A 19476-nucleotide genomic window follows, 5' to 3' on the forward strand; every position below is an offset into this window, starting at 1 on the left:
AGCTTCTGCACACCAAAAGAAACTATCATCAGAGTGAGCAGGCAAACTACAGAATGGGAGAAAATTTTTGCAATCTACCCATCTGTCAAAGGGCTAATATCCAGAATCTACAAAGGTCTTAAACAAATTTACAAGAAAAAAACAAACAATCCCAACAAAAATTGGGCAAAACATTTGAACAGACACTCCTCAAAAGATGACATTTATGCAGCCAACAGATACATTAAAAAATGCTCATCATCCTGGTCATCAGAGAAATGCAAATCAAAACCACAGTGAGATACCATCTCATGCCAGTTAGGATGGCAATCATTAAAAAGTCAGGAAACAACAGATACAGGAGAGGATGTAGGAAAGGTTTTACACTGTTGGTGGGAGTGTAAATTAGTTCAACCATTGTGGAAGACAGTATGGTGATTCCTCAAGGATCTAGAACTAGAAATACCATTTGACCCAGTCATCCCATTACTGGGTATATACCCAAAGGATTATAAGTCATGCTACTATAAAGACACATGCACATGTATGTTTTTTGTGGCACTATTCACAATAGCAAAGACTTGGAAACCCAAATGTTCATCAATGATAGACTGGATTAAGAAAATGTGGTACATATACACCATGGAATACTATGCAGCCATAAAAGAGGATGGGGTCACATCCTTTGCAGGGACATGGATGCAGTTGGAAACCATCATTCTCAGCAAACTATTGCATGAACAGAAAACCAAACACCACATGTTCTCACTCATAGGTGGGAATTGAACAATGAGAACCCATGGACACAGGGTGGGAAACATCACACACTGGGACCTGTCGGGGGTGGGGGGTAGGGGAGGGACAACATTAGGAGAAATACCTAATGTAGATGATGGGTTGATGGGTGCAGCAAACCAACATGGCACGTGTATACCTATATAACAAAACTGCACGTTCTGCACATGTACCCCAGAACTTAAAGTATAATTTAAAAAAGAAAAGGAAATTTAAAAATAGATAAATAAATAAAATAAAATTACCATATAATCCAGCAATTCCACTCTGGGTATATATACCCAAATGAACTGAAAGCAGGAACCTGAAGAGATATTTGTAAGTAATGCTCGTAGAAGCATCCTTCTCAATAGCCAAAAGTTAGAAGTAATCCAACTGTCTATTAGTGAATAAATGAATAAACAAAATATGATGTATACATGCAATTAAATAGTACTCAGTCTTTAAGAAGGAAAGAAATTCTGGCACATGCAACAACATGAGTGAACTGTGAAGACACTATAGTAAATGAAATCAGTAAGTCACAAAGTACAAACACTGTATGATTCCACTCATATGAGGTACCTAGAGTAGTCAAATTCACAGAGATAGCAAGTGAAATAGAGGTTTCCAGGGGCTGGAAGGAGGAGGGAATGGGAAATTATCTTTTAGTAGGTACAGAGTTTCAGTTTTGCAAGATGAAGAGTTCTGTGAATGGACGGTCATGGTCATAATACAAGGATATGAACGTACCTCGTGCCGCCAAACTGTACGCTAAAAAATGGTTAAGATAATAAATGTTATGTTGTATGTAAAAAAGAAAAAGAATGAGGTAAACTAAAAATGTAGAAAACAAAGTCAAGATTTGAGTGTCTGATTTCTTTCTTTATAATATAGAATTTGTTTAAGAATTAAACCCTTTATATATTTTGAGCTGTCATTTATAGAACATTTGGTGGAGTACTCTGAATAACTGACATAAGATAGACAAGGTTCATATGTCCTGTTTTAAAATGACTTTATAGAAATGTTATCTTTTTAAGACTATTTTTAATCACCATATTTATGACATAGAAAATGGATTAAAATTGTATTACATACACACATACACATGCACACACCACACACATGTCACACAGAGTGGAAACTTATAGTATAGTAAAACTGATATTGGCTTTGCAGCAGACCTGGAAGTTTGGGAAACTTCCCTAAACCATTTGTTTCTATTTTCGGTCCTGAAAACAGAAGATAGCAGCACATGATTTATGGGTTTCCCATGCATATTATGTAAAGAGACATCTAGGATACTGCACTGGCTGTTTTCTGTGCATAAAGTGCCTGCCTCCTCCATAACCTGTCTACGCTAAAACTCCTTGGTTTTTTTGAACATACCTAACTTTCTCTTGCCTACACAGCTTTGTTCATGCTGTTCCCTCTGGCTGGAAGACTCTCATCCCCTTCTCTTTGCACAACTAACTTGTACGCTATTTTTAAGACCAAGTTTGAATACTTTTTTTGGTGACACCTTTGCTGGCATCCCTACACTAGAGTGGCTACTTCATTCATGTGCTCACAAAGCACCCTCACTTCTGCTATCATGACCTTGTTACCCTGTATAAAAATTGTCAGGTTTTCAGTTGATGATAATCTCCTTAAAACAAGAATCCCTATTGTTTAATGTCATAGGTATGATTTTCAGCAGTGATCTTTCAAAACAGTCAGTGCTGATGAGGGTACAATGAGATAAACACTTCCACACTTTTTGTACAAAAGATAGGCATGTGGTAATAACATTAATAAACTTATTGGGTATCCGCACTGCTCAAGGCATGACACTAAGTGCTTTCATGCATCATCTCATTTAATCATCCCAATGCTTTTCAGGAGTATGTACCCTACTAGTATCCATATATTATTATACAGTTTAAGAAAAAAAACTCTCAGGGTGTAAATGACTTGCACGAATGTATGAAGCTTTAGGTGGTGAATGAGGAAATAAACTTGGGTCTATTTGATGCTAACACTGTTTTTGCTCAACAACAATGCTCTACTATGCAAGTTTTATGGGGAGCAATTAAATTATTCACACCTCAATGCAGTTGAGTAAATGAGTACACACACACACATATTAGAAACCATAACTCATATCCACTTTCCTTCTCTTTCTCAGGTAATAATATTTTTCTAATAATCATGTAATACAGAATATTTTAATACTATCTCTAGCTTTTCTTTGCAGCCCTAGAAATAAAATGTCCCCATTACTGCCTAGGGTTGTTTCCCTCTCTATCAATTAAATTATGTCAGACTCACAGGGGTGAGTAGTAGGGAAGGCAGCGTGATGTGTACTGTGAGCTCATTAGAATGCTTGTTCCTTAAGAGCAAGGATTGGTTTATTTATCTTTGTACCTCCAGTTCCAAGCATGGTGCCATCCCCACTGTAGACAAATGATCAAAACTGTGGGAATGGGTTATTAAACAGAAAATGAACTTGAGGTTACAGAATTTGTAAAGGCTGGTTAGAAACTGTAAATTCCAATCATTCAATGAAATTGGAAAATAAAATGGATGATCTCTGTCAAGATAATATCTAAAGACAAACATTCTGTGGGAGGTTATTACATGTACTCTCTCAATGTGATGGTATTTGTAGAAGTGAACAAAGCAGGTAAAACCGGATATTGAGTTGGATTCAGCAATTACCAGATAACTTCCTAAATATGAGACATTGTGCTAGGACCTGATTATTTTATTATAATTAAGGAGAATTATCTTTTTGTTATGATAATTCATCTTTTTAGTAACAGTAATTTGCATATCCAGTCAGCAGAAAATAAGGCTTTGTCATATGTAAAGAGGGCAGAGTAATCTTACTAAAACTCAACTCTAATGAGGTCTATTTTCCTGCTAACACATCTAAAAGGCTTCCTGTTGTTGCTATGATTTGAACTGTAAACTTTTTCACAGAAGACTTGGTTTTTCAACATCTTTCCGTCATCACTACACTCCCTACACTACAATCCAACTAACCTTCTAATAATTCTCCCCAAATATTATGCTTTTTATGCCTCTATTCTCAACAACTAAAATGCCCTCCTCTCTGTCTAGTGACACTCCATTCATCTTTCAAGACATAGATCAAATGTTACTGAGGCTTCTGGCTCTTTGAGGCAGAGATAGCCGATCTGGTCAGTGCTTTGTGAGGGCTCCCAGCCAGGCATCAGTCAAACTCAGGCTGTAGTTTCTGCCTCTATCTAAACCACAAAACCCTCAGGTCCAGTAACAGTTTGCAACATTTTTTTGTTCCCTTTAAACATAGCTCTGTAAACGGTCTGTTTACTTCACCAGTGAATGGTTACTGCTTTGCAGTATAAGGTACCTTCTTTGTATTTTCTTCCCAAATTACTCAATGAAAAGAATGATGGAAATAATAAACATGTAATTATGTTAGCAATTTATTTAATGTGCCAAATACTGGATTCAGTGCTGTATATATAATGGTGGACAAGAGAGATGTTCTTATTCTCATGGCAGCTGTACTCAATGAGGAGTAACACAGCAAAATTGTTACACAAGCAAAATAATGATAGCTAATGAGTGATATGATGGAAGAAATTAGGGTGTACAGTGGAGAATGGAGGAAGTGGTGAGGAAACAACATCAGAAGAGTTGAGGGGAGGTCTTCCTGAGCAGGAGAAATATGAGCAGACAGCTGAATGAGGAAGAGTCCAGAACTGTGTTCGTGCGTAAGTAAGAGCCACTCAAATGTCCTGGACAAGCTCAGTGTGATCTGCAAAGAGCAGAAGGCTGGTGGGCTGGAGTGGAGAGAACAGATGAATACTGATCATAGATAAAGGTGGACAGAGTGACAGGGATTGGACCGTATCAGGCCCTGTCTAATTGCAGTGGAACCCAGCATACAGTTTTAAGCCACCAATACTATATTTGAAATTGCATGGCATTCAAATTTGTGTTGTAAGCCATTATTTACTTTTTTAATTGTAAAAAAATGTGTGTATCTATCTGGACAAGACTTTCTCACTGGCTTAGTCTTTACTTCATTCTCCTCTCCACTGGGAGGCTCCAGAGATTATTGCAAAAATGCAGTCTAGTCTCCCAAGCACCCTTCTTGTGGCAATCTCTGCATTTCCTCGAGAGCTAGCTATGTTTAAGATGGGAAAACCAACAAGAAAGCGTGAACAACTGAATAAATAAAAGATAAAAACACAGTCAGCTCTGTCAAACAGTTCTGCATTTGACAGCATGAATATGAGGCAAAATAAGAATCACTATTTTTCTTTAGAACTTGTGGTATGTCATGCCTTTACATGAACAAATACATTATGACTGACTAGTTTTATTTTAAGCCAAAGTGACTATTCCAATAGAAGAAAGATTTAGAAAACAGACATGAGAGGTATTTGGGCATAACCTAGTGGCCTGCTTATTAAAATGACCATAACAGTTGTCAGTTTCTGAGTGTTTACTCTGTGTTGCCTAGCACTGTGTTAAGTGCAATAAATATATACATATAATCTCATTTAATCCTTCATTATTCCTAGATGATAGACATGACCATTATTTCCTTTACTGAAAATGGAAAACTGAGGTTTAGGACCTTTAAGTGACTTGTCCAACATCTCAGATATATTATTGGTGGAGCTGGCATTTGGATGAAAGAATTCTTGACTCCAAAGCCCTCCATGCCAACCAGAATACCAAATTAAAGAGTTTTCCGTAGATTTCAGTTCAAGTCTCGTATCACTTTCTTGCGGTTTCAATTTCCTTGACTGTTATTTCCCCAGGGGAAGAAAAGAGACTACAGACCCAACAAATTTGTAGCGCATCTCTAATGCCATGAAGATAATCAAAATGTTTTCTCAAGTCCCAAGAGTTATACAGAGGCAATGTATTTTTTTTTTTTTTTTGGCCAGGTACCTGATCTTTGCCTAAAAAGAAAACCCTCTCCCAAAAAATGAATTCCTTAAAAATTCTATTTTCTTCCTAAACTTGGTTGTGTGTAGCCCTCTTTTGCCACTTGCCCCTAATTGCACACCAAATGTTCGTTCATAGTATCTAATCCTCTCTCAGGTTTTTCCTAAGGCTTTGGCAACAACAGAAGGCGGTAGGGCAATAGCACGGGGCAGGGGGTATATTTTTACCCAGCTCTGCCACCATCACATTGTGCAGCTTAGGGCAAACCTCTTCATCTGGACTCCAAATTTAAAGTAAACAAGTGAGTTAGTGAGAGTTAACGATTATTCCAGTTTTTAAAATACTAGGGTAGTGTGTAGCCCATGACTAGGATGAGAGAAAGAAGAGGAAAAGGGCTAGATGAAAATGGTGTTATCTTGTAGTATTCGTTTAATTGAATCTATTATGGGGCTCTTGACCATAAGGCGACCACTAGCACTCCAACAAGTTCAGCAGGTATTTCAGGTGCATTAGGCACTATCTTAGGATCAAGTCCCAAAAATGTTAAACAAAACCAATATGATTCCTTCACTCTGTGGAACTTTACATCTCCATAGATCAAACAATGGAAATCTGAAATAGACATGTCAGCCACAGACGCATTTGTTTGACCACCTTTTGTTTCACATTTTAAAATTTTGTCCATGTTTAAAATTAAGGAAGATTTATTCCAAAAGTTCTTGTTTCCAGCTTCTCTTGAAAAATCTAAATATTTGGCAATGCTGAGCCGGCATTCTCACACGTCGAGGAAAGGTGGAGCTGAAAAGAAACTGTCCTCACCTCACCCCCAGAATAGACCCACACTCTCCATCGACCCCGCCCACCGTCACCATGTCATAGGCAAGCTATGTGCCCATTCTGCCCAGGTTTAGGTGTGTGTGACTCTTGGATTAGAGATGGAAACAATAAATTATTTCAATCCTGTTGATTATTACAAAGAGCTGTACGGGGAACTGCCATGGACAAGAACAGAGAAACTTCCAGCACTACGGTCTTCATCTCTGCCCCGTCCAGATCCCACTTCCACCCGCAGAGAGCAAGGGCAACAAAGGTGCCTGGGAAATTTGGGGGCTGGGAGACAGACAACATGGGCCTACCAAAGGTTCTCCCCACTAACTGTTATGCTACACTGGGCAAGTATTTTCTGTCTTTGTGCCTCAATTCCCTCTGCAATAAAACGGAAAAAAAAAAAAAAACTACCAGACCACAGTGCTTTAAGGATCTTTCCTGTTGGCATCTTGTAAAATTCTCACCACTGTCTTGGTCTCCCGTCATAACCCCAAGGGAAGTCTTAATGGCAATCTTGCCTCTCTCCTTCTAGGATCAGCAGGCTCCGACCCGCCACCCCCATGTCCACCACCGTGGCGACACAGGCCGCCTCTCTTCAGGGGAACCCGAGCCTGGCCCCGGAGTTGGGGAGGCATCCTCCTGCGATGTGGAGAGTAATAGCACCCCCACTTCCCCCCCTGGATATTACGATACACATCACAGGGGGGCAAGGCACCCCCCTGAGAAATAGGGAGTAATAGCACCCCCCTCTCCACGCCTGGCTATTAGGATCCACACTGGGGTAAGCCACCTCCCGCCATACGGGGGCTAATAGCCCCGCCCTCTCCACCCCTGGCTATTAGGCTCCACATCACAGAAGGGTGAGGCACTCCCCGCGATATGGAGAATAATAGCACCCCCCTCTCCCACACCTGGCTATGACGATCAGCATCGCAGGTCGGTGAGGCACACCCCTGCGATACCGGGAGTAATGGCATCACCCTCGCCCGCCCCGGCTGTTACGATCCACTATGCAGAGGGGTGAGACACCCCCTTGCGATATGGGGAGTAATAGGACACCCTCTCCTCCACTGGCTGCTACGATCCACATCGCAGGGGGCTGAGGCAACCCCCGGCGATATGGGGAGTTATAGCACCCCCTCTACCCCCCAGCTATTACGACCCACATGGCAAGGGGGTGAGCCATCCCCATGCCTTACGGGGAGTAATAGTCCCCCCTACCCCCCTGGCTATTACGGTCCATATCACAGGGGGTGAGTCACCCCCCACCATATGGGGAATAATAACCCCTTCCTCTCCCCTCCTGTCTATTACAATCCACGGTGGACTCAGCCTGTTTACGATGTTGTGAGTAATATCATCTCCCCCTCTGGAAATTACCAACTATTTCACACACCTGTGTACACCCTCTGCCGTATTGGGAGTAATATCATCCTCTTTCCCTCTGAATATTATAAACAATATCACAGGAGTGTTTATACTCCCTGTGATATTGGGTGTCATATCATTCTCTTCCATGTTAAAATTAGAAAAATTATCCTTGGACGCGTGTACCACTTCTGTGTTATTTAAAGTAACATTACTCTCTTCTCTCCTGGATCATGGGAACAATATCCCTGGGGGGTGTACACTTTCTGCGATATTGGTAGGTAATAGTATCCCCTCCGCCTTTGAATATTAAAGACAATCTCATGCGGAGTGTACAACCCCTGCGGGCTTGACCATATTATTATCCTCTCTCCCTGCATATCAGGAAAAGTATCAGTGTCAGTGTATACCTCCTGCGATATGTGGATTAATATCCTCTTCTCCACCTCTGGTCATTAGGAACAATATCACAGGGGTTTTACACTTTCTTCGATATCTGGAGTAATGTCATCCTCTCCCTGTTTGAATGGTAAGAACAATATCACAGGGGAGATGTACACCTCCTGCGATACTGGGAGTAATATTACGCTCTCCCCCCTTCCCTTGATATTAGGAACAAAATCCCAGCGTGGGTGTACTCCTCATGCTATATGGAAAGTAATATCCTCTCCCTGCCTGGGTTTTAGGAACAATATCACAGGTGGGTGTACACCCCCTGCAGTATAAAGAATCATATTATCTTCTCTTTCTTTAGCTTTTAAGAACTATTGATCATGTGATATTGATCACATGAGGGGTGTACACGCCCTGCTCTATTGAGAGTAATATCATTCCCTCTTATTCTGGATAGTAGGAATCATATCACTCGTGTGGTGTGCAACCTCTCTGATATTGAGAGTAATATTCTCTCCCAACGTGGATATTAGAAACAATATCACAGGGGGCGTGTACACTTCTTTGATATTGGTAGTAATGCCATCTTCTCCCCCCTGGATACGAGAAACAATATGAGAGGCAGGGTGGACACCCCCCGCGATATGGGGAGTCATGTCCCGCCCTGGATATTACGATCCGTGGTGGACACACCGCGTGTTTACGATATTGTGAGGAATATCATCTCCCCCTCTAGAAATTATGAACAATATCAAAGGCGGGTGTACACCCTCTGCAATATTCGGAGTCATATCATCCTTTCCACCCCCTGGATATTAGGAACAATATCAAAGGAATGTTTATAACCCCTGCGATATTGGGAGGAATATCATCCTCTCCCACGTTAAAATTAGGAAGAGCATCCCTGAAGGTGTGTACACCCCTGCGATGTTGAAAGGAATATCATCCTCTTCCCTCCTGGATCATGGGAACATTATTACTGGGGGGTGTACACTCTCTGCGATATTAGGAGTAATATCATCCTCTGTGCTTTGGAAAATTAAGGGCAATGTCACCCGGACGGGGGAGTGTACACTTTCTGTGATATTGGGAATAATATTATCCTCTCCACACCTGCGTATTAGGAAAGATATCACAGAGTGGGTGTACACCTCCTTCGATATGGGGAGTAATATCGTCTTCTCCCCTTCTGGATATCAGGAACAATATCACACGGGGGTGTAGACTTTCTGCGATATTGGGAGTAATATCAACCTGTCGGCCTTTGAATATTAAGAACAATATCACAGGGTCGATGTACATCTCCTGTGATACTGGGAGTCATATCAGCCTCTGCCCTTCATGGCTATTAGGAACAATATCCCAGGGTGGGTGTACACCTCCTGCTATATGGGGAACAATGTCATCCTCTCCCTGCCAGGATATTAACAACAATATCACAGGGTGAGTGAACACAGCCTACAATACTGGAATTATTCTTATCCTCTACCCCTCCGGATACTAGGAACAATATCGCAGAAGACGTGTTCACTCCCTGCGATATTGGGAGTCACATCATACTCTTCTTCCGTGAATATTAGGAGCAATATCACCGGGCAGATGTTCACCCACAGCTATTTTGGGAGTCATGTCATACTCTACCCCCTTGATAATAGGATCAATGTCACAGGGTGAGTGTACACCTACTGAGATATTAAAACTATCCATCCCTGGATGTTAGGAACAATATCGCAGGTAGGTGTACACCCCCTGATGTGTTAGGAGTAATATTATTATTTATTAATCATCAATCATTAATATTAACTATAAGTATCAATGTTTATATCAATTACTAGTATATTATTATAATAATTATTTTGACTGTATGATTATAACTATTGATATTAATGCTGTTTAGAAATATTAATTATTAATCAGCTTTTTTTTTTTTGAGACGAGTCTTGCTCTGTCACCCAGGGTGGAACGTAGTGGCGCGATCTCGGCTCACTGCAAGCTATGTCTCCTGGGTTCACACCATTTTCCTCCCTCAGCCTCCCGAGTAGCTGGAACTACAGGCGTCCGCCACCGCGCCCGGCTAATTTTTTGTAATTTTAGTAGAGACGGGGTTTCACCGTCGTCTCTATCTCCTGACCTGGTGATCCACCTGCCTTGGCCTCCCAAAGTGCTGGGATTATAGGCGTGAGCCACCGCGCCCGGCCGGAGTTATTAATCATCATTTTATTATCAACATTATTTATGATTGATTTAACTCAGTAACAGTAATTCCAGATATGATTATTTGATTATTAATAATGATATTACTATCATATTGCATATGGTTAATAATTAATATTTTTATCATCGTTATTAATATCAATGATTACTATTATTCGTTATTATATTTATGAATATTAATAATCTATAGTATTTTCCCTGATATCCGGGGGGAGAGGATAATATTACTCCCAATATCAGAGAAGATATACATGATATTACTTTCAATAGCGCTGGAGGTGTACACACCCATGTGATATTGTTCCTAATATCCAGTGGGGGAGACGATGATATTACTGGCCATATCGCGGGGGTTGTGCACCCCCTCTGTGATGATGTTTTTAGTATCCAGGGGGACGCTGCTATTACTTTCAATATCGCAGTGGGTGTACACCCCCCAGTGTGGTTTTGCTCCTAATATCCAGGGGAAAAAAGGATGATATTACTCACAATATCGCAGGGGGTGTACATCTCTTCTGTGATACGGTTCCTGATATCCAGGGGGTGAGTGGATGATTTTATTCTCAATAACGTACGAACTGTACACCCATCCTGTGATTTTGTCCCTAATAACTACATGGGGAGAGGTGATATTACTCCCAATATTGCAAGGGGTGGACACCCGGCCAGTCATATTGTTTCTTATATCCAGGAAGGAAACAGATGGTATTGCTACTAATATTGAAAGGATGTACAGAACGTATTTCATATTGCTCTTAATATCCAGGTTGAAAGAAGATAACATTACTCTTAATATAACAAGGGGGGTACACCCCGCCTATGATACGATTCGTGAAATCAAGAAGAAGAGAGAATATTACTTCCAATAATACACAGGGTGTACAATCCCCTTCGATATTGTTCCCAATATCTAAAAGACGAGATGATGATATTACTCCCAACACCGTAGAAGGTATACACCCTCCTGTGATACTGTTCCTAATAACTAGTAGGGGAGGACATGATATTACTTCAAATATCGCAGTGGCTTTACACCCCTTCCGTGATATTTCTCCTAATTTCCAAGGGGTGGAGTACGAAGTTACTCTCAATACAGTACTGGGTGTACACCCAGGCTGTGATATTTCTATGAATATTCAGGGAAACACAGCACGATAGAACTCCAAATCTCGCAGAGTGTACACCATTTTGTGATATTGTTCCTAATATCTGGAGGTGGAGAGGATGATGTTAGTTTCGATATCGCAGGCTGTGTACACACACCCTATGAAATTGTTTCTAATATCCAAGAGGGGAGCAATGCTCTTAATCCACACACAGCAAGAGTGAGGCACACCCCGCCGTATGGGGAGTAAATAGCGCCTCCCTCTCTCTCCCTGGCTATTAGGATCCACATCGCAGGGGAGTGAGGCGCCCCCGGCGATATGGAGAGTAAGAGCATCTCCCTCGCCCCCCCCACCGACTACTACGATCCACATCGCAGGGGAGTGAGGCACCCCCGGCGATATGGAGAGTAAGAGCACACCCCTCTCCCTCCCTGGCTGTTACGAGCCACATCACAGAGGGGTGAGGCACCCTCCGCGATATGGGGAGTAATAGCACCCCCTTCTCCCCAGCTGGCTGTTACGATCCACATCGCAGGGGTGTGAGGCGGCTCCCGTGATATGCGGAGTAATAGTACCCGCTGTGCGTCCTGGCGGCTCCGGACCCAGCCGAAGCGCGGCGGGACCTCCAGCCGTAGCGCTCTCCCCCAATCTCGCCCTCCCGGGGTCCTTGTCTAGTCTCAGCAGGCGGCAAACGGACCCCAGGCGTCTGGCCCTCACCCAGGCGACTGCCCAGCGGTTTCTGGAGAGAGCGCTAAGCCGGGACGCCCGCTGGCAAGCAGATCCCACCTCCTTCCCTGGCCGAGGAGCCGCCCCTCTGGGGTAGCTGCGCGCTGGGCGGCGCTCGGACCCCTTGGCAGCCGCAGGTGCCTTCCCAGCCCAGCCCAGCTCAGTCTAGCGCAGCCCAGCCCAGCCTGGCGCTCGCAGCCGCCGCCGCTTCCAGGCAGATAGGTGCCTTTCCTTGCTCCTTGCTCCTGGAGTTTTTCTCTTAGCCCCTGCTCCCTGGATGAAAGCATCGCTCCGAGCCTCATGCGAGGAATGAAGGAAGAATCGAGACTAGGTGAGTGGTGGTCTAGATTTAACAAATAATAACGATAAACCTACAAACTAAGGGTACTGATGGGAAGCTAGGAAGTGCAAGGAGAAGAGAAGACAAAGGCTGCTGATCAAGAGAACTCACAAAACTAAATGCAGGCTGGGACCAATTCTAGCTATTTTGTACTCCACCCAGGTTCCCCTGCCTGGCACTGACTCATGTGCAGAGCCAGACAGACTTCAATAAATATTTGCTGGGTTGAGACAATTGAGTGGAGGTGTTTCTGCTTGTCCTCCAGCATCTAAACAAGCAAAACCTAGCTCCCTTTGACTACGGCTTCATCTCCACAAGGACTTTTTCCCCCGGGATTTAAAAAACATAATGTGTATTCACACAACGGACTGCTATGCAGCACTTAAAAAGCTAAAATCAGAACTGTAGGGATCAGCATGCCTATACCTCGATTTCGGAAGTATGATGGTAGATAGACACAGCAAGATGCAAAATATCTCCACTCTATCGCGCCATTTAGGTGACTTATTTTAAGACACTTGTCATGTTTGTAAAATCGTAGAACGGGGACTGTGAAATGTATATCACATCCGTGATTGTGGCTGTCTTTGGAAAGTGTGAAATGGAAATCAATTGGACTTCAGGGTTAAAGTGGAAATAATATTTCCCTAAAATGTTTTAAAAATAAAAATGATGATATAAAGATGACCAAATACAAACAATTGTTAATTGAGTGCTATTGGGCATTTGTCATGTTTTCTCCTGTATGAAATATTTCTTAATCTCTAAGACGTTCTGTTTTTCAAATGCAAACAAATAAGTTGTTTCTATGCACCTTCTGTGACAATGAAATCTAAAAGTTCAATCAAAAGTTGCAACTTTCTTGCATCACCCCCTATGTTTTCCAATCCTAGAAGACCACACCTCTTTATCTAGGGCGGCTTGGTGGTTAGAGAAGCTTACCTGTTGACAACCCCCAAATTACAGGCCAAAGATGAAAGGTTGGTATTAGGGAACTAGTTCCCAGTTAATAGTCTGATAATCGGCCAGGTCAAGGTAGACTCTGAAAACTCCCTATTTCCCTGCAAGACAAATTTCTCTTCCTTTTACATTTCGTATGCTTTGGATTTTCATTTTCACGGATGGTAGCTGTCCTCGTCACATCTCAAAATGATGCTTAGGTAACACTGCAGACTTAGTGCCAGGAGATCAGGAAGGGCTGGGGGTTTGGTAAAAGAGTCCTATAGCTCTATTGGGCTCTTCAGCAGAGGGGAAAGGACGTGTCTCCATTTTCCTGCCAGAGAATGGTAGATTTCTTTCTGAATATGAAAAAAAAAATCGAATTTGCTTATCCACATGGGACAGAAAATGAAAAATAATTTTAAACTGGATTGTGTATGTTAGGTGCAATGAAGAAGATACTAAACGATCACCCAGTAGTTCCATCAGCTTCCACCTTCCCCGGACACACACAGACATGGTTCCCCGTTTGCATATTATCTTCCCACTAAAAAATCACTGGAACTGTGGTGAACAAAATTGTCTGCACATCAGGATGAAATTCTGAAACATGGAAAATTGTGATAATATTCCTTCCTCTTTTTCTTTCTGATTCGACAACTTGCAAGGTCAGTGCTTGGTATATCTTATGTTGGTATATCTTATGATGATGGGCTACTTGAGAAAAACCTGAGGTGTGAAGATGTAAGAATGACAGGACTGGGGTGTGGTGTGAAAACTACACGTACTCAGGTTTTAAGCACAAAACAAAAGAAAATGTAGCCTCTGCCTGCAGTTAACAACTGCAATTCCTTAAAATTAATGTTCTCTTTAGGACCATTCATCTCTTTCTAGTGCCATCAGTGGTTCAGTCCTTACACTATCCCTCATTTGGATTGTAAATGCAATAATAAAGCACAAGGCCACCCCATTTGCTTCTCCCTAACTCACAATAAAACACTCACAATAAAAAGTGCATCCCACTTACTTCTTAACTCCCTTGTCCGCTGGAGTTAAGCTCCTTTTGATTTTTTATCCTGGAGAAATGGTTGAGTTCTATCTTCCTGGGTCTCAATAATTCCTGTGAGCTTCCTTCAGCCACCTGTGACCACCTGCCCCTACCCACTCCCTCTCCCATACCATTTAATTGATTGCTTCCTAATTGCTGACTCTCTTTGCTCTCTATTTAATGATTCTTCTTAAAGTCCATAAGGCAATTTGCCAGCAGTTGGCTTTTAGTATGAAAACTAGCATTTCCTTAACGAGTCTGCCTTTTGAATGAAGCGTTTACTTACATTTCCTAGTGGGAAAGTTCTTTTTCAATAACTCATCCTTAACACTTTCTCCAATTCTGCCTGTAATCGATATTCCCTTCACATGTAAAGAGTTCAGGAGGAAATCAGCTATTTTAAAAAATACGCAATAGGGAAATTCTGCTACTCTTAGAAATAGCAGAAGCTAGCATTCATTCTTTGCATATTATGTGCTAGGCATTGTGCCAGTTACCTTATATACATTGTCTCATTATCTGTAACCATGACCATATTTGTGCTAAGCCTGAAATTTCCTTAAGCCAGATATCTGAGTAGAATTTTAAAATATTATTTTGTACAAAATCTAGACCTTGACCCCATTTTGGGGGTAGATCTGAAGATCCGGGCTCATGTTTCTATGTGCTGACAATCTATTTGATCTGAGTGCAATTTATTTGGATGGAGCCAGAGTCACCATTGTCTGCCCAATGCACTAATGTTACATGCCCAGTCTGGCTCGCTCATTTGCGTCATCTGCCTGGCCCCTATAGGGATCCCAGCTTGCCACTCCTGAGATAGACACTGTTATTTCCCCCACTCTAGAGGTGAGAGGTTAGGTAACTGGGCCAAAGGCATTATCAGTGTCAGTTTTAGGACAGGAACACAGGATGCTGCCTCTCTTTACCATTATGTTTTAAAGTGGAGCAAAGCCATCAATATTTTTTTCAGGATGTTTTCTTGTTCACACATATCATTTAATTTGAGCCTCTGAGTGGCTAACAGTTTTGAGCACTTATGCTATGAGAATGTTTTGTGTACTGAGTTAAATGTATGCATATCATACATTAATTTGAGCCTCAGAGTGGCTAACAGTTTTGAGCACTTATGCTATGAAAATGTTTTGTGTACTGAGTTAAATGTATGCATATCATACATTTATGTAACTCAATACATAGTTATATATAAATGTGATATAACATAACATACATATGATATAACAGAGTTATACATATATGTGTATTATTTAACTTAATATGTAATGAGTTAAGTGTATGCATATCATACATTTATGTAACTCAATACATTAAGAATTATAATACAACACAGAGTTGATATATAAATGTTATATATAAACATAATATATGTTGATATATATTAACAAAGAGTAATATAATACAACACAAAGAGTTAATAATATATAAATACAACACAAAGAGTTATACATGTGTGTATTATACATTTAACTTAATATATAATGAGTTAAATGTATGTCTGTCACATTCAACTCTCCATTGAGGAAAGGACCATTATCTTCTCCAAGTTCAGAAGAAGGAAAAAGAGAAATACATTGAAATTCAGCAATTTGCTGGTGTGGTCAAGTCCAACCCAGAACTTGCTTCTTTTACATTGTAGTATCCTCCAGGGTATGCAGAAACAGGTAGCTAGTGCATCTTTATGACTAAAAAAGAAAGTTTTTGTTGTTGATCACCCAGTAACAGGAAAGTATAAAATCAGCATATTTTCTCAACAATATTCTTATTTTATAGTTGTTGAATAAAGTATCGCTGACTTCATTTTACACTTTCTACATACTTTGAAAAATATGTTGCTTTCCTCCCATTTTGTAAGTCTAGGTCTGCTGTTGATGAGCCATGCATTGTGTTCTCCTGTTGCTTGATGTTTTTATTCTGAAATCATGGTTGGTTTTCAAACACAAAAGTTTTCACTACAGTGATATAGATGAGGTTTATGTTTCGGCCACAGTCTTATACTCAGGGTGCCTAGAGTATAGCATATTATTAGGATACTATTTCTTTTCCTATCCTAGATATCCAACTAAGGCTTCAGGACATGTTTTGAGTGAAGATGGGTGTTTCTGCCAGGATAGTATAACTTGAGGATCCAGGTCCGGGCAGATTCAACCATGGGAGCCAACACTTCAAGCAAACCACCAGTGTTTGATGAAAATGAAGATGGTAAGAAATACGGGACAGTGGCATATAAAAAAATAGAATTTTGCAAAATTCAAGTATATGCTTCTAGTTTCATAAGTTAAGTATAAGCATTGTCTGTAGGGCCTTGAAGGAAAAAGGCCAAGCTGCATAAGTGAGCCTGAGGACTTTGCAGGCTCATAGCTAGGTTTTACCTTCCACTTTCCATGGGACCTTTGGCAGCTTTCCTAATCTCCACTATACCAATGTCCTTTGTCCAAAAGGAGCTGCAGTTGGGCATGTGGTGGATAATTAAATGATTTGTTTGTCCTCTGTGCTGTTCCTTGGCAGTTGAAGTTACCCCCATTGCTCATCGTTATAGAAAATATATTATCAACATGTACATAAATGATAACCAGTGCTCATAATATTATAGAATGAAGCTTTGTCTTCTGAATTTCCAACTGCCAAGCTTTTGTGTACTAGACAAATCCCATAATACTACATCACAGAAAAAAAGAATCAGTTTTCTTGGAGAAAAGGGAAACTTTCCAGGCCAGACTCAGCAAGACAAGAGTAAAGGCATGAGTCCTCCTGATTCTCCTATCAGTGAGGCATGCTGGAACGGGGCAATGCCTCCTCATGTCCCCTTCTTCCCTATATGTTAAGTGTGAACAGCGTTGGCTTATGCAGGTGGAAGCTGTTTACAGGTTGTCTGGGGGGAAAAAATGTCCCAAGCCCCAGGTAGTAAGTTGTCCAGACCTCTGAGAGGGAGCTCTTCAGAGTAATTCCCAGAGAGCTCTGCCAATTGGAAGAGGGAGGAAAAGAATGGACTGAAATTCAGGAAATCTGACACTAGTCCTACTACCAGTTACAAAGGCCCAAGCAGCTTATTTACTGACTCTATCTTCAATTTTGTTATAAATAAAGTGAGGAGATAAGTTCCTTCCAACTCAGGAAGTTTATCATTTTGAGATCCTAGAGTAATGTTGTGAATTCTGAAGAAGCTTCTAAATCATCAAGGGAAGTTTATCGGGTTAGAATGCAAGTTTGATTGCTGAAATGAAAACTACAAATAACAGGACTTAAGCCAAATGGACATGTTTATCTTTCTCATGTGACAATCTAGGCATAAGTAATCCAGGTGATGTGTGGTTCCAGCAGCTTAGGGACTCTCATGCCAACTACTTGCCTTTTTCCCTCTCTTCCCATTTCTAGAGTGGTACCCTCAGGGTGGCTAACCAACCACACCAAATTCCAGCCAGTGAGAAAGGTGGAAAGTAGGGGAGGTTATGCCCACCGATTTATAGGATTTGCTCTGACTTGTCACTTTTGTTTACTTGCACTTACCTAGATACAAGGAAGACTGGGAAATTTAATTCGTTATCTCGGGTGGCCATGAACTTTCTAAAAATAAGGAGTTCTGTTTTATTACAAAAGAAAAGGAGAACGAGGAGTTTGTCATGATTGGGGACAACTATATCTGCTATAGTTGGGGCAAACAATCTTAGTTCTGAATCATTGGATGGAAATGCTTTTAAAAACAAAACATACGGCTGATCAGGATGCCCTGTTTTCAGCTATTCACTCAGTTTGGGGGTCCATTCTTACTATTTCTACAGAATAGTTCATAGGAACTTTGAAATTATATAGCTGGAAAGGGGTCTTAAGAAATCTTTTTTTTTCACGGCCATTTTTGTTGCCTTGCTTTAATTTATCAAATAGTAAAAGCAAAAGATCTAGAGACTAAGGATATTACTTAATTTTTCTGTTTCTAAAATGGAAAGACAAATAGGCTTGCTTTTCATTTAGTTGGTTTCCTCTGCTTCCTCTGGACTCAGAGCTAATGTTGTACATGAGGCTGGTCGTCAGAGAATAGGGTGGAAAAGAGAGACCAGCTGCATGTTTTTAACTTGCTGGGCTACATTTGAAGGTATTAGGATAGCATTATGATGAGAAAACACAGAAATGCCTAACTCTTCCTTGATTCAGCCAGGCTTTCTTCTTGTGGGATGCCCAAGAAAGCTATATACCCAAAGAATTGTGACAACTGGGAAATAAGCTATTCCTTTTTAGTTAAAGGACTCCAGAAAAACTCGGTTGGAGGAGTTAGGAGACCAGACAAGTCTTTCTTAACACCCTCTAGGTTACCACCTTTTTGTTGCCTGGCTTCTCAGCCCAATGAGATGAACCCACTGCAGCACCCATAAAGGGAAGATATGAGCATGGCAACAAGTCTGTGCTTCCCAGAGGTGCTAGGCTCTCTGTTTATGCAGACAGTTGCAAGGCAAAGGAAGTAGGAGGGCAGTTCCACCTACTATAAACCTGTCACTCTCTAGACATGAGGAATACAGGAGGAAACAAGTTGGTCCTTGCTCTGTCATTGTGAACCCCATGTTCGGATGGTGAAAAGATGACAATAAACAGGTAAATAATACATAAACCAGATAATTTCACAGTGTGTTAAAGTGCCACAAAGGAAATGACTCCTAGTGATCTTACAGACAGTGACAGCGATGGTGAGGAGGCCACTTCAGATAGAGTGGTCACGGTTGTCTTTCTAAAGAGGTGGCATTTGGGCTGAAGCCTGAAAGATGAGAAGAAGCCAGCTATGAAATGACACGAAAAGAATAGTTCAAGAACAGGAAAAA

At 41.2% G+C, this 19476-nt stretch overlaps 1 protein-coding gene across 3 annotated transcripts in view; it reads left to right on the plus strand.

Annotated features, from left to right (window-relative positions):
- Positions 1–12424: 12424 nt before the first annotated feature.
- STK32A (serine/threonine kinase 32A) overlaps positions 12425–19476 on the plus strand; it is a 148712-nt gene continuing 141660 nt past the window's right edge. For all 3 annotated transcript variants that reach the window (XM_011931497.1, XM_011931496.1, XM_011931499.1), the window contains exons 1-2: positions 12425–12654; positions 16723–16870. In XM_011931497.1, the coding sequence (XP_011786887.1) occupies positions 16819–16870 (52 nt within the window). In that variant the 5' untranslated portion in view covers positions 12425–12654; positions 16723–16818. The remainder of the gene's footprint in view (positions 12655–16722; positions 16871–19476) is intronic.

The sequence above is a fragment of the Colobus angolensis genome, unplaced genomic scaffold, assembly GCF_000951035.1.
Source record: "Colobus angolensis palliatus isolate OR3802 unplaced genomic scaffold, Cang.pa_1.0 Scaffold90, whole genome shotgun sequence".
Taxonomy (NCBI): Eukaryota; Metazoa; Chordata; class Mammalia; order Primates; family Cercopithecidae; genus Colobus; species Colobus angolensis.